This window comes from Poecilia reticulata, linkage group LG17, assembly GCF_000633615.1.
Source record: "Poecilia reticulata strain Guanapo linkage group LG17, Guppy_female_1.0+MT, whole genome shotgun sequence".
Classification (NCBI taxonomy): Eukaryota; Metazoa; Chordata; class Actinopteri; order Cyprinodontiformes; family Poeciliidae; genus Poecilia; species Poecilia reticulata.
In genome coordinates, this window is record NC_024347.1 from 23,021,407 (window position 1) to 23,041,985 (window position 20,579).

Consider the following 20,579-nt stretch of genomic DNA (forward strand, 5'->3'; position numbering starts at 1 on the left):
GACTTTCTTTACATAAATCTCTGACATATTCTCACATTGTTGTTGTGGCTCTTAGCAAACAGACATGACTTTTGACATTTGCTCTGACTAACTTCAGACAGTGAGGAAAAAAAACTGCCTGAAGTTTTTGTATGCTTCTTTTTATTCAAATGTATATATATGGAGAAAAATTTTTTTACAAACAAAACCATGTATAATTTTTCTACCACTTAGAAATCAGGCTCCACTTTGTGTTGGTGTATCACAAATAACCCAGTAACACAACATTTGTGTGGGTGTAAAATGACAGGATGTCAAAAAATTCAAAGGGTATGAACACTTTAGGCTGTTCTAAGTGTAGCATAATGAGCCGAATTGAGGACACGTCGTGCTTTTAGGAAACCAAAACCACAGTAGACGTGTTTTCATTCAGCACTGATCTCAGTTTGAACTGGGAAAGTGGCTCCAGTTTACTTTCAATTTATATTGCAAGTGAATGCAAAAAGATTGCAATGCGCACAAAGCACCAAACATTTATTGCAGTTGTACATAGGTTGAAGACATACTGTAATTACACAGGTTTTTAGAAAGCGGCTCTGAAGTATTTGTTGCCAGAGCTTTTAAGCCAAGAAAGTGGCGATGCAAACAGATCTTGATCGAGGTCAAATCTGAGTCAGAGAGAGAGAGAGAGAGAGGTAAAGAAAAAAAGAAAAAGCTGGAAGAGTGGGTAAAATGAACCCAAACACAAAGAATCACTCATCTTTCTTTGTCTATCGGGATGAAGGATGGAGATATTGGTCTTGTGGCACAGAATCACAAAAAGCGAACATTACTTGTTTCTGTAGTCAAACAGCCAACAACACAAACGTTCAGCCCAATGTTTTTCAGAGCCCAATTTTAATATATTTCTTAAATGAACAATTTAAGGCACATGAAAACATTTTGTTCATCGTTACAAAGGAAATATCCACAAGACGTCTTTGGGATTGAATGAAAACAACTAGACATACCTTTCCCACGCAAAAAAAACAATATTAGTTTTATTAGTTATAAACCACAGAAAATGTAAACTCGACTGTGTCTAACGTTCAGATTTTTTAAGGAAACTGAGGTATAACAGCTGGAAGAATAAGCCCTTTTTTAGAATATTTATATTATAACCTCATTTTATTATGGCTTAATTTCCTACTGGGTACATTAACTGATTTCTTTTTTTTTTTTTTTGGTTAGATGTTATGTTCCAGTTAATTTCTAAGCGCATGAAAGAGGACAAGAATCATGATATTTACAAGAGGACTGATTCATACTTACAAATTGAAGCTTTAGTCAAATGTATGTCGTAGATGTTTTCAGACAGATTCTAAGAAACTTTAAATATCCTCACAAAATTTATTCTAACAAAGTTGACCAACTATTTCTTTAAAATCAAAGAAGCACATGCAGCAAGTTGTTAAGAGTGGATTCAGAGAGGAACAGTAATGTACAAAATTCAAATATTATTAATTACAGTTTTATCAAATGCACTGTTTGTAGCACCTTTAGTGTTTTGCGATTCTGCACAAAAGCACCTCTGTGGTTTAATTCGGAGCATCACTTGGAGCATGCAGAGAGGACCGGTAGACGGGAGGGCGAGGGATGAGGGAGGGCAAGGTTTGGGGCGAGTGGATCCTCTCTTTAATGCTGAAAGTATGCCACTGTCCACCACGGCATCAAAAGTCCTTTTCCTGATGTCACTCTCATTACAAGTTAAAGTCACGTGATTCTGGCCCTACGAGGGCAAGGAGGCGTTTCCCCGGGTCAGCGCTTTTAAGGCAGGGTCAAAGCGTGCCTTTCTCTTTCTCCCAGCTTGTCGGATCTTCTTTGCAATAACGGAAAACAGGATTTTACTTCGTAGAAGACAGTAGGTGGTGGCTGAGACGGAGGCTCTCTTCATGTGGGTGTTACTGTTGACTCTCTGACCCTGTCCTTCAGCGGGGCGGGGGGGAAGACGGGCGTGTCTAGCCGAGGAAACACACGGAGCCGACCTCGAAGCCGAACCTCTGGTTGGATTCCCCAAAGTCATTCAGCATTACATCAATGATGGGTAACTGGTCGATGCGAGGTGTGTTAATTTCCAGCACTGTCCTTGAATAACCCTGCTTCATCTGCACACAGAGTGAGAAGAAAGAGATTCGTCACATGATCCAGGGCAGTTTCAAGTATCTTTCAACGTATTTATTCAGTACCAGCTGGAGTTTTTGACAAAACAAGCGGGAACTTAGAATTAATACACTATAACTTTTTGTTTCTTCTTTTTGAGTTGTTATTTATGTAGAGATGATGCAGCTCAGGTACTATTGCTAAAGTCTGAGTTTGTGCTTTTTAAAGCTTGTTAAAAGTGATGACAGATGTCAATCACTACAGAATACTGTTTCATAATCACAAAAAACACGCAGTGTAATGAGCATGTATGCATTTTTGACACAATCTAAAACAGCAGTTTTTGGAATTTTTATTCATTTCTTTCCTTTTCAATTGGATAACGCGAGCAGTGCAGTGGTGTGAGAAACCAATTTTGGCTTTTTATTATTCTTTCTAAGCTCGGATATCCTTCATATTGGGGGACTGGTTCTCCCACATCAAATATGAACACTTTCTGACACATTTTTTCCCGCAACTCTCTACATGTTTGTGAGGATTAGGGGGATTTTGAGGAATTTAGGAAAAAAAAAAAAAGTTTAATTGCAAAGTGAAAATTTGAAAGTGAGCAAAAACGTCTGTTTACCGAGCAGCCATCCATCAGCGACTTGATGAAGGGATTATTGTCATAAGACATTTCCTCGTCGTTGGAGCCCAGGAAGCGCAGCGCTCTGTCGTAGCTGTCGGCCTTGGAGTCGTACCAGGCCACCGACTGATGGCAAATGTAGGTGAAGTTCTGCCGCGCCGAGGAGCTCAGCAGCTTCAGGAAGGTCATCTGAACAGCGTTGATGCTGTTGTCACCACCGTCCACGTAGTTCAGCTGAGAATAGTTGGAGGAGGACAGAATTAGGGGAATACCAGAAGGAATGAAGGAAATGAAGAAATTCATGAAGAAAACGTCAAAAAACATATTTAGACGTATATCAGTGTCTTCTGGACTCACAATTTTGCCACGCTTGAATTCACTAAACCATGAACCTGGTGATTCCTTAGGCCAGTTGGATATTCTAACCTATAAGAAATGCCCACAAAAAATTTGAGTTAATAAACACAAGATATATTTTAACTTATAAAAGCAGCTTTCTACACAGTTTCAAATGTTACTAAACAACCTCATTGGAGAAACCCTGGAGCATACATGCCTTAAACGACTGCTGTTCTAACACCGTATACTCACTCCTGTTGATTTCTTGTCTGGGTAAATGCATGTTTCTCCACCTGCTGTGAAGTTACAGAACACTTTGATGGCGTCTCCGATGCAGCCCTGGTTCGGATCAATCCAGTATTCACCTGAGAGAGAAACAGATCCATAAAACACTGCCAAGCCAACCGTCTACACGAGCTTTTATCCTCTTTAATGTTTTTCTCATCTTGTTCCTCTCTTCACGTTTCTTTTTTTTTTCTTTTTCAACTGAACTAAGCTATTTAAAAGTTTACTAATTGCTGCTATTGATACGTTGTGCTAATCAGCAGCACTAAGGATTGTCTTCACTGTACCGTCGGGGAAATCGGGCTGGCTCAGGCGCAGGTCATTGCAGGTCCTGGCGGGATTGTCCTGGGTGCCCAAGGGGAACTTCATGCGCTCGATGTCCTGTTTGAGGTTGTTGAGGGATCCGAAGACGTCGTCCATTCCCTCCGTGCCCGGCCCCTCCATGCCGTAGTCCGCCATAGCCTCATCTCCTTGCGTTTCAGCCTGCCGCCTGCTCTTTTTGCCAGGCTGCTGAATGGGTAGCGGCTGGATCATGTCACCAGGCGGACCCTGCAGCACAGGAGGTAAAGATTAGCTTGTAATGATAACATAGTAATAATATTATCACTAAATCTATTCTCAAACCTCGAGTCTAAATGACTCCATTAAATCTGTTTTGCCGTTTCTATGTCGCTGTCAGACAAATCAGAACTGTTTTGCTGATTTAACAAACATTTTATTTCAGTTTCATGTATAATAAAGTCTCTTATTGTAAACCTGCATGTTCCCAGCAGCCATTCCTGTTCCCAGTGATCAAATCTTTTCAGCTTTTCTGTCAGTTAAACTAAAGACCAAGTCGTTGTGTGATTTTAAATATGACTTTCTTGTCACCAGTCATCTGTAACTAAACAGATTTTCTGTTGCATAAATGCCAAGCAAGGTGCCCCTCAAGGCTCTGTGTTTGTCCCAACACAGTTTACGCTTCACATCAGTAATGTGGGTCAGGATGTTCCTGATCTCACTACGGTGATGTTAAAATTGCTGATTGTTATGAAAGCACAGCTCGCCTGCAGTTTGACTGCAGGTTGCATTCGATATTATTCAGTTTTGTTCTTTCCACATAAAACCGTGCCAGTAAAAAAGTCTTTTAAGTCCTATGTTGAAAGTAATTTTCCCTGTATTTTCTCTGCTTTTCTGCAGGAGTGCCCTGCATTAAGCTCCATCTATTCCCTCTAAAAATATATAATTACCTCCTTCATCAAAGAAATTAATTCTTGGCTAACCAACTCTTTAAAACTCAAACCAGATTATAAGGGACAAACTTACAGGTGGTCCAGGCGGCCCTAAAAGTCCAGGATCTCCCTTCTGACCAGTTGTACCCTGATAAAGAAAAACACATAATGGGGATGTTAGAAATTCTTAAATGCTTTATTCCAACCTCTATCCTTATGTGAAAAATCCAAAACATTCATTGGTGAAGGAAAAGTGACTTACGACTGATCCCTTGGATCCTTTCTGTCCTTGTGTACCCTGAGGACAAACAAGTCAATGCCAATGTCAGAAAAAAGGTCAGAAATGAGGCAAGACAAACTTTTAACTAGAACTGCAGCTTACAGGAAGTCCTGGAGGACCAGGAGGCCCGAGTGGGCCGTGTGCTCCACCGATACCCTGACGACACACAGGATGAAATTAAATCAGTTGGCAACATAATTTGACCAATAAACCAAAATGTTCAGATAAATAACTATTTCTGTAAAATGACATGAAACGTACAGGTTCTCCCTTGCCACCTCCAGCACCCTGGGGTCCGGGTAGACCTCTGTCTCCTTTCTCTCCAGGTTCACCCGGGGGTCCAATCAGACCAATCAGACCAGGATGACCCTGGAGCAAAAAAAAAAAAAAAAGTAGCATTATTTCATTAAAAGACAGAAATAAATAACATTCTTTAAGGAACAAAGTTTACTATTAAAGCATGTATTGCTTTGGGGAGGGGGGGGTGGGGGGCAGAAAGAAACAAATATGCAAATTGACTGGAAAATTTATATGAAGTGTCTGGCCAGGCAAACTTTTGGCCAGAGTCTTGATTCTGTCTATAAATAATTAGCATGTTTATTGAGGCGTGTCTTTGCACCTGCCACTTTGGATGAGTTATGATCATCTGCTTTTGAATGCTGCATGCGGGCGCTAAGCCAATGAGCATTACAAAGACAATATTTTTGGTCTTATACATATTCATCCAGCGCATTAAATCACCGAGTGAGAAACCTCCTCACAGAGCAGAGCGGCTTTTCATCTCGCTGGGAGGAAGGGGAACAAAGCCAAGGTGCACGCAGGCCTAGATGTGTGCACGCTTTGGAAGCTTCAGATAAGGTGCGAAACCGGATACGAGACACTGACTATAAAGCAATATGAGATTAGCATTATAATATTGTCTTGCCTTTTCTCCTTTGGATCCAGAGTCACCTTTCATGCCAGGAAGTCCAGGCGGTCCCTGAGGAGAGGAAACCAGTGCAAATGACACAAATCATGTTAAATGTGCCTTTTTTTACATGTTGCAAAGAGCAACTGGAGTTATGAATCGCGTAAATACCAAAATATTTTTTAAAACGGCATATTTTAAAGAGGAATTAGTCTCCGGTGTAACAATATTAGAAATTTAACAGCTACTTTTGCAGTGTGCATTAGCTGTGTATCGGATTTTAAAACATTTCCAAAGCTTAGTGATAGAAAGGAATGCCTTACGATAGGACCTGGAGGGCCATCTTGACCAGAGGCACCAGGCAGTCCTTGCTCACCCTGGAAGAAAAAGACGACATAATGTTTTCAGCTGGGCTCAGGTTTGGAATGCAACCCAGATCCAGAATGAATTGTAAGTGAATTTACACCCATTCCCTCCCAGGTTTATACTGCAGGAACTTGGGTAATGACAACAATCATCAACAGTGGTTTCTTTTGCTTGCAGCCCTTTGATCTCACCTAGAAACCGGATTTGTACTTTTCAAGATGTATTTTAACAACTTCTGACCTAAAATATGTCACTTCTACGCGGTTGTTCCTTTGGGTGATAAAATCCCATATTTTGCGTCTGCCAAACTCACAACGGGGCCAGGGATTCCACGCAGACCCTCAGCACCAGGTTTTCCAGGGGGGCCCTGAGATCCCACAGGTCCCGTTTTCCCAACAGGTCCCTCTGCTCCGGCTTCTCCCTGAAATACATGGAAAATCATCATCTGCTTTCATCTCAGGCATATAATTCAGAAATAATAAAAGAAAAAAAAAACATGAAGTGTGGATTCTATTCAGTGACTACATTACCTTTCCCCAAACTTCACAAAAGCTTAAATATCACTTTAACAAAACATATTCTATGGTACTCTGCAATGTTCCCTGCAGCAAAGGAGAACAGAACAAAGATCTTAAAAGATGAAATGTTTTCAGGAGAAACATCAGGTTTTCATGTATTGAAGCTCCAGAGGTGCATAATATTGTCCTGGATGATTGAATGCGGGGAGATTACGCTTCTCTGACAACCAATTAGGCCCAGATTTGACAGTCTCAAGTCATCTCGCAGGCTTTGCCTTGTTCCTGTCAAATCGTCTCTAATCCTTTACCCGAAACATGGAGCGGGTGTCTGTGAAGGGGAGTATAGGAAGAAGCGAAATAAGAGGAGGAATTAAACAAAGAGCGAAACTACGCCTGAGGTTTGTCAGGTTGTCTGACTCAGAAGTCAAACATTGTCTTTATGGCTTAAACAGACATTTTCGCCTTGATGCTGGTGCAAACAAGAATGCAACGGCAAAATAGCTGGAACGTCAAGGGGCGCAGCTGCTTCTTATGTAGCTAATTTGCAGGTTTTTATGAATATATGGGACACCTCAGCAGGATATCGGGTGGAAAGAGTTGGAGATATGTAACTTTTCTGCTGTTTTGTAAGACAGAGAGAGTTTTTGGGACATTTTGAAATGAATAAATCATATCACTCAAAGCAAAACACAAGTCTCCAAACCTACATAGTGCCACTGCTGGTGTTAGAACCAAACTTCTCATGACCTTTTAAAGTTTGATACAAAGAACAATTGTGAGAAATGTCAGCATTTGAAATCTTTACCTGCTGCTTGTAGCAAAACAGAAATCGAAACTGGCTTTCCCTTTTTTTGTATCATAACTGACACCCACATATATATATATATATATATGTGTATGTATACGTGTGTCAATTATGTGCACCAGATATATATAGTGGTGCGCAAAATATATTTAGTTGTATGAGGAAGGTTTACAATAATAATGTAAACCTACTCCAACAGCAGAAGTAGCAGTCTAAAGAATATTTGTCATAAAAATTATACGTTGAGAGTTATACGGTTAAAACAACTCAGATAACATAAGAGCTTAAGATCCAAGAGATAATTTTCAGTAATATCCTAATAGTGTGAAATATCCAAACGACTAGGACTTACCTTAGATCCCTTTTCTCCTTGCCTTCCCTCCTGACCTTGAGATCCGAGAGGTCCCTAAGAAACACAACAACCAATCACCATTAGACTCTTTTGCTCTAAGTCCCTACGTCTAATTTTGGCTTATTTAAAAGAACCAGAGCACAGGTGAAGTTCATCTAGAGTGGAATTATTCAAAATAAACTAAAACGCAGTAGCTTCTAATGCACATTAATCATTTAGCTAAAGCATATTCTGACCTTGAGAGAGGGAGAGGTTTGCAAGGTCGGCCAGCATGAGCGCAAGCAAACTGTCCTACATTCTAAATACAAGCTGATAAAAATGCATTAGCATTTTCACACAACAGCCTCTGGTCAAAACCTTGTAAGTGGGCTGACATGTGGCATTAGAAGCTATAATCGAATAGACCAAACCAAAGCCACAGGTCCTCAATGTAGGTCATGAACCCTGGCAAATATGTGTATTCAGGCACTAGTGTGTGTGTGCGTGTGTGTGTGCTAATGTAGTCAAGAAGCTACATGCATCAACGAACACCAAACTAGAGTCATTTTTAAGGAGATATTGGGAAGGAGTCTTAGCCAGACTTACTCTGGTGAAGGATGAAAAATTATATCACGAAGTCCATTAATACGAACACGGAACGGGAGTCTAATTTGTTCAGGGCTAGCTGGAGGAATACAAATTATGGGGATAAAAAGTGCTTACCAACGTCTTTAAAATGTATGACCAAACCCACATGGCCTGCATTTTAAGTCAAGCCACAGAGCTGCATTGTAAACTGATGCGCATGATGCAACCCGAACCTCTCAGCTTGGAAAATACAAACCACATAGGAATGTCTAATCACAGATAATCCTATGCTATTAGAAACACCCATTAATTATTTTCTGGCAAAAACCTCCAACAGTACCACTGATCACATCCCTCTGTTAAAGCAATATGCGCATTGAGAATTTGGCTGGTGATTGAGAATCCAAACTTTTTACGATTTTCTATGGCAATTCATCAGGGATAAAAAAAAAAAAAATTTTTATTCATTTTGACATCAGGCTAAGAGTTAGATTACAATTTTCACACCTTGTGCAACAAGAAGGCATGAAGAATAAAAATCTAAACAAATTACAGGGGGAGATATTAATGAAAGTGCTCTAATCACAAGTAAATTTTGTCTGCATATACTTTTCCAAATATAATACATTACATATAATATAAATTATTGCATGTCGTCACTGATTGTGATTTTGATCTCTTTTTAGTCTAGCCGATCCTAATAAATGATGGCAGATGATAACCTCTGATCAAGTAACTAAGGGACTTCCTGCTGGTGGATATTATAATGGGAGTTTATGGTAATGTGAATATTTCCACATTCCCTCATCTAAAGCTATGAACAGATTATACAACACTACTCTACTTCAATGGTTTCTAGAGAAGGCACAAAACATCCCACTGGCAGGAACGTGTTGCTAAGTTCACTAAGTCACTTCCTGTTGCAGAATGTTCCTGTTCACACCCAGAAAACAAAACGGTGTGCAATGGCAAAAACAGCAAACATAGAAAACTACCAAAGGTCATTGTTCAAGTTTAAACGACAAAAGGTGATTGCGATCTACAATCACTGCAAACTCTGGAGACTCTGCTCGTCTTATGGGAATCATGTTCAGTGAAACAGAGGGAAATAAATTCAAAATCTAAGCTTACCATCATAAATATGTATCAGTGCGTAATGAAGTAGCTCGGGGCTCGCTAAAAGCACTTTCAAAATAGAGAACATCTCAAGAGCTGAGCAGGAGTATCTCATCAGATGCATCACTTTGAGAACTACTCACCCTTTTGCCAGGAGGCCCTGGTACTCCAGCTTCACCAGATGGACCTGGAGGACCCTAAATAAGAGCATATAGGAACACTTAGCTCCACTTTATAGAAATTAAGTGGTGTTAGATAATGAGCTGTGCATGTGATAGGAAAAGAACAATATTCTGCAACACAGGATGAATATTAAAGACCTTGACTATAAGAGTTGCGTCCTTTTCTGATTCCTCTTCGTGTAAAAATTGCCAAAAATACTAAAAATTTGCTTGGTAATTTTTTTCTTAAAGGTTCAACATTATTTAGCAAAAGCTGTAAAGAAAGATATGAATATAAAACAATAAGCCTAAGAGGTGGTTTTGCCTTTACTTGGAAAGAAACGTAAAAATCTGATCAGCTAGACTCACCGGCTGTCCAGGTTCACCATCGTCACCTTTATCGCCAGGTAAACCATCAAGACCCTAAGCAAAAAAGATAAAGGAGTCAGACTTGACTTATCAATTACTTTAACACCTAAAATCCTATTAATAAGACAAAAAAGGGGATGGAGAAAAAAAAACAAACAAAAAAACAGTGGAACGTACCCCAGCACCAGGCTCACCAGGGGGGCCTGGGTCTCCTGGGAAGCCGACGGGTCCCTGCAGACAAATCAAAATACTGAGAAGAGCGAGTTTGACTCAGATGAGTCTCACTGTGTCAAGAACAGTTCTAGCCGCAGACAGGTAAAATGAGACGTGTCGAAATCGCTCTGTCGCTGACGACTCTAATGAAGCATCAGCCGTAGCTCAGTGTGAGTGTGTGTGTTCAAGCACGGCGCACATACAGGGTTTCCCTTGGGACCGTCGTCTCCGGGGGGGCCTCTGCCGCCAGGGGGTCCGGCAGCACCAGGTGGCCCGGTTTCTCCCTTCTCACCGATCTCTCCTCGGAGGCCCTGAGGAAAATGGCGACACGGCTCTGTCATCAGAGAACCAGGTAAAGGCCAACGACACGATTGTTGGATCAGGATGGGGAAGACAAGTGTGCTTAACTTTCCGTGCCATATCGCTTCGGCTCTACTGAAAGCAAAAACGGACACTTAAAACGTTGGTTCTGGCTCAGCAGTAACTCAAACATAACTGCCGGTCCAGAACCATCAGCTGAGCAAATGGAGATGAGTCACTGTCAGCATGGCACCTTAAATTTTCGACCTCGATTTGCTCTGCTGCACTGGGTCTATTTATCACTGTAAACAGATATGAGCCAGCCGGCAGATACATCAATACCCCTCTGACGGACTGACACACAGGGAGCCTCACGGCTGTAATTAAGATGAGACGTTTTTAGTCACGGGCAAACAGTGGCTACTATTTGTGAGGATCAATGACAACGATGAGATTCACATGTCAAATCCAAACATTATGTAGCCATTTATACCAGCTTTTACAAACTGATCTTCCGATTTGATGATTTTAATAAAAAGCATACACTCCCTAGAGGATGTTTACTATCAAAGCTGTAACGGTGAGGGAGTCCAAGCATGAGTCACCACAACCTGAACCCATATCATAAGACACTGTCAAACCCAGAATCAATTCACATTGGTTTGTGTAGATTTATGTGGTATAATCCCCCAAAAATGATTGAATAACTAAAATTTCTGATTTTATTTCCGCAACACCCCACCCATCTCTAATCCCTCTTCCACAAATCCAGTTTGAAATGTTCACAACACGTAGGACATTCACTCCAAACAGACTCGAAATGTAAATAAGCATTTGAAAACTCATCCTAGGTAAAAATTTGGTTTTTATTCCTCAAACACTAATGTTGCCCCTCAAAATGCCACCCTGAGAGGGGGAGAATTTTGCCAATTTCAAGATCCATCTCTAACCCTAGATGTAGATTAAAAGACTTGCTGAAGGAAAGTACAAAATGTAAAATAATGATGTAAAATATCCAGAAGTTAAAATTCCAGGAATGTTGTTTTAACATTCACGTTTCTATGCTGGAAAGAGTTTGAGCACGAGGACAAACTATACAGCAATATTTTCCTATTGGTGAAAATAAAATGTATGTAATATGTATGAAATCAAAATAAAAAGAATGTTTGAACTGTTCTAAACTTACTAGAGTACCAGGCTCTCCAGGTGGTCCTGGGTTACCGGCTTCACCATTTTCTCCCTGTAAAATGACATTAGCAATGTAGTAACATGTTTATAATTGTGTTGTCAGATCAGATAGCTGTGCATGTTTTGCAGCAATAAATTAAAGGTAGAATGTCAGACTCCTTAAATATTTTGAGTTTTGAGGCAGAGAATACTTAAGGAAATAAAACATTAAAAAATCATACTGTTATATTAACTCTCAAATTTCTTGATTCTTACCTTCTCACCAACACCGCCCATTGCACCAATACCCCCAGGGGGACCTTGTGCACCCTAAAGACAAATCACAGCAACATGAAGTTTAAAATCTTTACTTTTTGAGTTTTAAATATTCTATTTAGATCAAATCCAAGCAAAATGAAATATGCCAGCATTAAAATTTCACTCACATCAGCTCCACTGGGGCCCTGTGGGCCCCTGGGACCTGGAGGACCGGGTGGACCCTGTCAGAAAGAGATTAAAGATCAGCAGATTTATTTTGTTCCCAACACAGAAAGAAGAACATCTGAACTAACTGCTTATTGATAGTCGTTTTGTTTACATGTAACCATGCAGAACATTTCAACGCAACTCTAAAAGTTACATTACCTTATTGCAATAATCATAATAGCATATTTTAAGCTTTAAAAATCCTTTTATTTTTTCATAGGAGATTGTGTTTTTACCCACGCACACACAAAAACGCAGCGTTTTTCTGAAACATGATGCTGCTAAAAAACATTTGTTTCACAGTTTTCACCAAATATCGAGTCAAAAATACAGAACTGATTTGCTTGGCTAGAAGTCAAAGATTAGACTCATTACAAAAAGAGTGTTAAGCATTTTCTTTTCTTAATTCTGATAATTATGGATTTCAGCTTATGACAATTTTTGAAAAATAAAAAAATAATTTAAATATGAAAATATATGTCTGTTGAAAAGAACTTTTTTCCTTCCACTCAACATTCAATTAAAACATTTTATGCAAAGCTCTCTGACAAGCCAGCTTTTTAAAGGATGACCTTTTGGTAATTCCTCTCTATGACTGTATGCTGGACATCTGCCAAGTCAACAGTCTTTGCTGATTATGAAACAATCATTTTGAATTAATCTAATGTGAATTTCACCTATACACACTCACCTATTAATACACCAATACACAGAAAAGTACATAATTTGGAGCTAGGGGCCTTGCCCACATTCACATTTGACAGAAACCTGCAACTTTTAAAGTTCGTCTTAAAACCCATTTATTTTACTTGGCTTTTAACTCCTGCGGGATCTAGTTTTAGAGTGTATGTTTTTGTTTTTAAACTGTAAGAGTTTTTATTTATTTTTTTTATTATGCTGTGTTTTAATGTACAGCACTTTGTATCAGCTGTGGTTGTTTTAAAGTGCTTTATAAATAAAGTTGGTATGGTATGGTATGGTAACATTTGAAATGCCACACAAGAACTTTACCCCTGAGCCACAGCCACGTTGAGGACTGATGAAGAAACTGACAGTTTGCTGCAACTAAGTATTTTAACAGAAAGCTTAGTGAAAGGAAAAATGCTTTTCCTCGGGCCGATATTTCTGTGGTGAAAATGTCTTCATCATTACTCTCATATGATACTACTTCAATCAGTAAGCTAAAAATTTTATAACGTTATTATTTCTAGTTATCACAGTCAACATAATAGAAATAAAAGGTTGAAATCCAACTAGCAGATATATTTCTTGTTGAGTTATTAAACTCACCCTCCAATAAAAATATTCCAACAAATAGTTCTCTTGAGTGAAACTGAGTGTAAAGGTTATATTGTAATAGCAAAGTTGCAGAAATGTCTGCACTCACCATTGGTCCGACATCTCCATTCTCTCCCTTCTCACCAGGAGGGCCTGGCAAGCCCTGTAAAGACGACAAATACTGCTTAGCACACAGAAAGGAAGGTAAAATGAGGCAACCCTCCATATTAAAAAAAGTCCACAGACAGGAACATATATACATTTGTGCTGCTCATTACCAGATGCTTTTAGTTGACACTTTTTTGAATAGGAGGCCATTGGGATGCAAAGCGATGGAGAGTGCATTAATACTAACAGAACCCTGGAGCATAAACACACAATTACTCAAAAGGGACACCTATTGTAATTAAAGGGTATGGGAGGCTTGAGTATAATCAGCCTGTGTAAATTGCAGGGTGGAAACTCCATCCATCTACGTCCACAGTGGAGTGGAACGAATGCGACTGTGCAGGCGGTGCCTATTATGCAGCTTCGGGATTCAGTCAAGCTCAACTAAAAGAGTTGAATGCACCTCAGAAAGGTGGATGTGTAGAAAGGATGAAGAAGGTGTCACTTTCCATTGTTGTCTGCCGTCTCTGCTGTCTATCTGCATAATTGCAGTTATTATGTGCTGTTCACAATGATGGAGCATGTGTAACACAAAAAGGTATGGAAAGCAGCTGTAGTTGTGGGAAAGTAAGAGTATAATGATATGGATGTGAATCAGTGCTGTAACATATATGTAGTTTCAACCTATTTTGTTGATTTGCAGCAGCACTGAAAACTATTTATAATGAGCAATGACTGGAAGGTTGGCGTTGTGGGTTCCTGGTGTAAAAATGGGGAAGTAAATAAAGCCTAAACTCATTTCTTCTAGAGCACTTTGTCATGTATAATGGAAAAAAAGAAAACATGTTGACACATTTTATACATGCAACCCTTGCTTATTAAACGTGTACTGAAGAATATGAATTAGTAAGAAAGAAAAGAAACATTATGAGCTTCATTAGCAAAGACCATTATGCACAACAAACTTGGAGCGCACATCAGAAGAAATCAATAAATGTTCAGACTTGGCATTTACTCCATTTCCACACTAGCCTTGAACTATAACAACACTGATATGAACAAATGTGGTATTTACTTTTCTTCTGTGTCCTCGTTGTAACCTCTTAATCTGAACAATTGGTCCTCTCAGGAGAGGACTCCTATACTTCACAGCAAACTCTGCACAAACTGATGGAAGGATTTGAGGATGAAGACACTCCTTCCCCCTGGTCAAAAATCATTAAAGCTACAGATAATTGCATTGAAAAGCTGAAGTTGCAGCAGCTGCTGCTGTGTATTGAAGGACAGCTTAGCCAAAAAAAATAATTATAAGAGGGGAGATAGAGTGCATTATACCCAATTAAAAGCCAATTGCACTTAATAACAACGTTATCTAGCTCTATTGACCAACGAAGCTTCGCTCTAATTTCATCCTCAGTGGGTCCTTGGATAATTGACTTTGAGGTACTCTGAAGAGCGCAGTTTCTTTATTCACTGCCATCAAAGGAAGTTTCCTTAAACTTCAGCTCATCAACTTAAATGAATCAATGTGGTAATTTTCAGCTTCTCTTTCATAAGCTCCATATTTTTAAGGATTTTATGAGTGAGAAGCTGTTAGGAGGTAATATTCAGTTCATATCTTAAAGGAATAGATGACTATCTTTGCGCCTTAGTTTTGTGTGAGACTACACTATTTTATCCCAGACATGGATGCAACCAACTGGATGGATGAAGTCCAGGGCAAACAATTAAATCCTAAATATGGTTTATGGAAACACTCTTTTATAAAATGTCAACACATTTTGTCTTGTAGAATGATCAAGCACAGTGTTTTCATGGTCATTAAAATGCGTACTGCTACTTTTGGAAGTGTGGACTGTTACAAAGTCCTGCTGGACAACGACATCAGCCTCCCACTGAAGCTTGTCAGCAGGGGGAATTTCCTGGTGGACGGCGGCTCTGACTTTGGATTTGGTGAAAACATAGTGGACCAACAGCAGATGACATGGCACCCTAAATCATCACAGACTGTGGAAACTTCACACTGGACCTCTGTTAACTTGGTTTCTGTGCCTCTGCACACTTCCTGCAGAAATTGGGACCTTGATTACCAAACGACAACATGATTTACTGTGTTGGCTTATTGCAAGGAAGATGGAAATTGTAACTCATGCTCTTTATATGTCTGTGTGTAATAGCTCTTTAAATTCTGACTCCAGCTGCAATTCATACATCATTAACCTCCCTTGCACTAATAAGTAGAATTTGCATCACAATCCTCTTAGGGCTGTGACTAATCCCTGCTGCTTGTATATGTTAACAAAAGTTTGTCCTTCCATTCAACTTTCAGATTCCATAGATATGGTCTTTTGTGGCTTATCCTTGTGTGGAAGGTGAGAAGGACTTTCTGCTGGACTGTCAAGAGAGAAGAAAGTAATGGGGAGGTCAGCGGTCTTCCCCATTATTATTGTAGGCCATAACAAAACATGGCCTACAATATTTTGTGTATCAAAAATCCTTCCATGTTCATAAACACTGAATTCTGAGTTCCCATTAACAGGTTAACAGAAATAATGCCATTATCGCTGGTTGCACCGTAAGGACATGAGGGGTCACCGTTATGCTGCAGTCACACTGAACCTTACACACTGAGCAGAGCCTCTGTATTGCGCCAGATTGACCCAAGTATCAATAGCATCAAAACCGAAGCTGGCGCTGATCAATGATGGGATGATTTGACCATATTGTAGTTTCAGTTTTGCCCCTACTCTTCCTATGTGTTTCTCACCGCTTCATCCATACATAGAAATTGTTTTCCTAAAATTTAAACTGTTTATTTTATCAAAAATATTTATTCATATTACTGCCATTTAAAATGTTCTTAACTAATGAAATTTGAAAAACCTAAGTGAAAAGTGGGGGGAGTCCCAGGCAGGCATGAAAATTGTTTAATTGTTTCAATTGTTTAATTTCACACAGAGCTAATTTTATTTTCTCCCGTGCAAAAAAACTTTTGGTTAACCGTCTCACCCTGGAAATGTGAAAATAAATTCTATTCTATATTGGAATTTACTTAATCACTGGCAATATATCCCAAATAAATAAATAACAAATAGCTTGTGGCACAATTATTGGTACTCCTGTTAATTTTTACTAATAGGACAGCACTTAGGCTTCTCCGATAACTTTTTAGGATGTGGATCACGTCACAATAACCTACAGGTGAGAAAAAAAAAATATGATAAAATTATAATGCTTTGCCTACCGGGGTGCATATTGTGTCTATTGCATCATGCTTTCGTCTGCAAACGGATGAATGTGTTATTGCGTCTGTGATGACAGCAACAGAGCTCAATAAAATGCTGCCATCAAAAATAAAGAGAAATACAGCTTAATGTGTGTGGAGTTGGAAAACAAAACTGTGAATCAATTATTGATAAAAGCCCTCAGATCTTTCTCCTCTTGAGCAATCAGTACACAAAGCCTGTGGGTGGAAATGAGCCTTGGGGGTAATTTTCAGCCTATCTCGCAAAAGACAATAGATTAATAGAAAAGTGGATTTAAATGCTTTCAATGTTTTGTCATATGGAAACTGGAGTGTTTTTGGGACCGAGGGCACTGGCAGATAGACATTTAGCGCATGAACTTGATGCAATTTCAACAGAAAATCCAGCAGAAAAGACAAAAATGTTGACGATAGTGATGGATTTTCAGTCCCATCTATACCAAGAAAAGTCCTTGAGCGGGTAAAACATTATTTACCCCAGAGCTAAGCAAAGTGTTATTGGGAGTCAAAGCTGCATTAATAAAATATGCTCTGTTTTGATGTATTGTAAATGGGGAGATGAAATGCTTCAGGTTCAAGGAGTTTGCAGGAAATCTCATTGCATTAGACGGCTCTGACAGAGGAAAAGCTATATGCATACCCAGCAGGACAATACTCAACGGGACTTTGGGTGTTACATGTTTTGGAAAAAAAAAAAAGAAAAAAAAAAGGTGGAGAACTGGAAATACGGATGTAAAAAAGCAGCACATTTGATGGAGACTTGCCTGCAGTCCGATGGGTCCTGGCAGCCCTGGAAATCCTCTGGGTCCTTCATCTCCTTTCTGGCCAAACATGCCCTGTTGTCCTCTTGGCCCAGACTCACCATCACTGCCCTGTGGGAGGGCAGGGTTCATAAAATCTCATTAGCTGTAGCTGCAGCAAAGGCAACCCCTCAAACACTTGTATCTGTTTATTCTTAATACGTTTCAAGGTTACAAAGTATATCTGAGCTCACATGGAAAAGCATGGATTCAGGAAATACATTACAACAGAAATCGGAAACCAAATTGGAACTTTACAGAAAGCCTTTTCATGGATTTTAGGTAAAGTTAGCATTGAATAACTTTTTGCAAGTTTGAGTTTTTCCATGTAGTTATAAGGGCCACATAAAACCCCTTTTCCCAAATTAAACATTTGCTTTTGTAGGTCATTTATAGAATTCAGCATAGGTACATGGTACAAGCTATTTGATCCTTTTGAGAATAAAACATGAAGCTAAAACTTGAATCAAAACTGGACAAGCATGAGGCAATACCTCAATGATACGCCCTTGTGGTGTACCTGAGGGCTTTCCGACTAGAGACTCTCATCAGGAAAAAGCAAGATGCAGAAAAGAATTGCCACAGGGTTATGGTATGTGAAAGATGCTGACTTCTGTGAAGTCAGAGGTGCATCGAGCTACAGAGGGTAGAAAGACGAGACTGTGGGGGAAAGAGTGAAGTGCTGACAGACTGGGAGTTTTCAGTTCAAACACGTGTCAGCACTTGAAAGTGCTTGAGGAGCTCTTGCCGAGCCCTGGGACATGTAGGGAGCCTCAGGCGATGGTGGTGAATGCAGAACAGTTTAGAGGGAAATGTTAGGTGATTATGGGGGAAACGAGCACAGCTTTGAAAAAGAAAAGTCACAGACAAAGTGGCCTAAAGCTCAGAGACGCTTTAACAAACCAAGTCGCAAATCTAATCTCCTCAAAGAGATTGAAAACAGAGTTGCCTCTGAGGTTAGAGTGCTTAGATTTAAACTGCGCTCAATTTTGTTAGTCACCTTCACAATTCACATGCCTGGATTTATTTATTTATGTAAATGATGCCTCTGACTTGTTTAATTTAACCTTTAAATAATGTGTCACACCTGCAAAAAGTTACCAACACAATGCAAAGCTGTGAATGATTCTCGCCTTTCACGCTTACAGGCATCAGAAAGGGCAAAGCTCTGCACATGTTGGTCTAAAGTCTCCAGACAACGCTGCCCCTTCTATAGGTCAGCCAGTGTTCGGTCTTTGTTGTATGGTTAACACATCTTCGCTCAAAGTTTAAAATCTAAAGCCACGACAGAAATTCATTCTCTTTCTACTCAAACACTAATGATTTCCCAGATTAAAAGTCTTGTCATCTAGCGTCTGAAAGCATGTTTTAATGAAAGCAAATTATGTCGAGACTACTCAGCATGAGTCAGGATTCACTTGTGAAGACATAGATGCACATAAGCAGACTGACTCACCAGGGTAAACAACTGTTAAATAATTTTCTATTCAGCACGGGTGCACTTGCTGCTTGCAGCAATCTGTCTCACCAGGTCTACTGCAGCCCCCACAGAGCCCTGCAGACGATACTTTTTTCCCTGAAATGGTTGGTAAGGCCTTATTATTTTCAGCAATCAGCTGCTAGTTACCCTGAGGCCACCAGATAACGTGGAAGCAGGACTTTCCCCATGAGTAGAGGATGTTCTGCTGCATTTGCAGCTGGCACATGTGAGGTTTTAACTAATATATGAAAATGATTGTCAGTTTGTTGATGTACCATCATTAGGGTTTTTGTGAATAGAACATCGAGCCCAAAACTTATACTTTAACTGCCACTAATGATGTAGATTTACAAAATTTTGAATAATAATAATAAAAAAATAACTGATAAATGACCAAAAAAGAGCTTAAAGATAAGAGGTTCAGTTGTGGTGAAGAAGTTTCAGGATGTCCAGGAGTTTCAGGCAGTACAGTTTTATCCTGCTACCAGGAAAAAGTTTGCTAAACATTGGCAGAAAGTGCATTTGCTCTCATAACTGGCCTTGTGGGAGGAGAAGAAGCAAAGGCATCACTTCAGTCTGTTACGGCCCCTTGTGGTTAGGCTGGACATTTATCGTTCAGATCCAACCCTGACTGATTACTGGTACGAGACACCTGAGGATCTGGTAAGACCCTCAGCTCTTATTAAACCCCTGACTGCCAACTAACTGCTCTCTGCTCTCCTGCTACGGTCTTTTACATGCATCCTCCGCTCGTGCACCACTGACTTCACTAATTTTTAAACCTCGTTGACACTTTGTCTTTAATCTCAGCTTGTATTGTGTTGTGTATGATACACTAGGTCAAAATAAAATAATATTCAAGCAGATAACTGGAGATAGCACATGGCAACGTTTATTCAGGAACGGGGAACTTCGTCTTCCTCTTTGTTACATGTTCAGCTCACATCTCATTGTGCACAGCAACAGCGCCACCAATGGCGATTTGTTATATTGCTTTTATCTTCACATTTACAACCAAACAGCCTCCAACACATAGGAGCATAATCATACCCAAAAATGTGTAACAATCTTAAATCTAGAGGTTTGTTCTTTTCTGGAACACCACAGCTCCTCCCCTGTAAAATCAACACTTCTCAATCAGTTAAAACATTTTTAACTTCTTTTTTTTTTTTATTCATATAACTGAAATCAAAAAACACTTTCCTTTTTCAAAACCCTCATTTAGAGTTGCAGTTTCAAGTTCAGTCTATCAGGAGGTCGCCGGTTCCTCACTGGACGAGTGTTCCTTTCGACTGTAGATGATGGCAAGTCTATTGGTTGACTCCCAACAGTCTTTTCTTCCATCTGTTGATCCACACCTTTGGTTGYATCGAGATCATCATCATTCCAAAAGTTTCCAGTACCAGAGTCTGTTTGTGTCAAATGAGCTGGATTTCCATTTACACCCAGAATCTGATTTACAT

The 20,579-nt window shown here is 39.7% G+C and overlaps 1 protein-coding gene across 1 annotated transcript in view; it reads right to left on the reverse strand.

Moving 5' to 3' along the window:
- Positions 1 to 492: 492 nt before the first annotated feature.
- Positions 493 to 20,579, reverse strand: part of col11a1b (collagen, type XI, alpha 1b) — a 98,377-nt gene continuing 78,290 nt past the window's right edge. Inside the window, exons 46-67 of the mRNA XM_008434369.2 lie at positions 17,601 to 17,708; positions 13,573 to 13,626; positions 12,146 to 12,199; positions 11,976 to 12,029; positions 11,719 to 11,772; positions 10,436 to 10,543; positions 10,197 to 10,250; positions 10,020 to 10,073; positions 9,633 to 9,686; positions 7,807 to 7,860; positions 6,445 to 6,552; positions 6,089 to 6,142; positions 5,784 to 5,837; positions 5,120 to 5,227; positions 4,961 to 5,014; positions 4,841 to 4,876; positions 4,673 to 4,726; positions 3,655 to 3,916; positions 3,335 to 3,447; positions 3,101 to 3,169; positions 2,744 to 2,977; positions 493 to 2,123 (exon numbers count right to left, since the gene is read on the reverse strand). Coding sequence (XP_008432591.1) covers positions 1,977 to 2,123; positions 2,744 to 2,977; positions 3,101 to 3,169; positions 3,335 to 3,447; positions 3,655 to 3,916; positions 4,673 to 4,726; positions 4,841 to 4,876; positions 4,961 to 5,014; positions 5,120 to 5,227; positions 5,784 to 5,837; positions 6,089 to 6,142; positions 6,445 to 6,552; positions 7,807 to 7,860; positions 9,633 to 9,686; positions 10,020 to 10,073; positions 10,197 to 10,250; positions 10,436 to 10,543; positions 11,719 to 11,772; positions 11,976 to 12,029; positions 12,146 to 12,199; positions 13,573 to 13,626; positions 17,601 to 17,708 — 1,941 coding nt within the window. The 3' untranslated portion in view covers positions 493 to 1,976. The remainder of the gene's footprint in view (positions 2,124 to 2,743; positions 2,978 to 3,100; positions 3,170 to 3,334; positions 3,448 to 3,654; positions 3,917 to 4,672; positions 4,727 to 4,840; positions 4,877 to 4,960; positions 5,015 to 5,119; positions 5,228 to 5,783; positions 5,838 to 6,088; positions 6,143 to 6,444; positions 6,553 to 7,806; positions 7,861 to 9,632; positions 9,687 to 10,019; positions 10,074 to 10,196; positions 10,251 to 10,435; positions 10,544 to 11,718; positions 11,773 to 11,975; positions 12,030 to 12,145; positions 12,200 to 13,572; positions 13,627 to 17,600; positions 17,709 to 20,579) is intronic.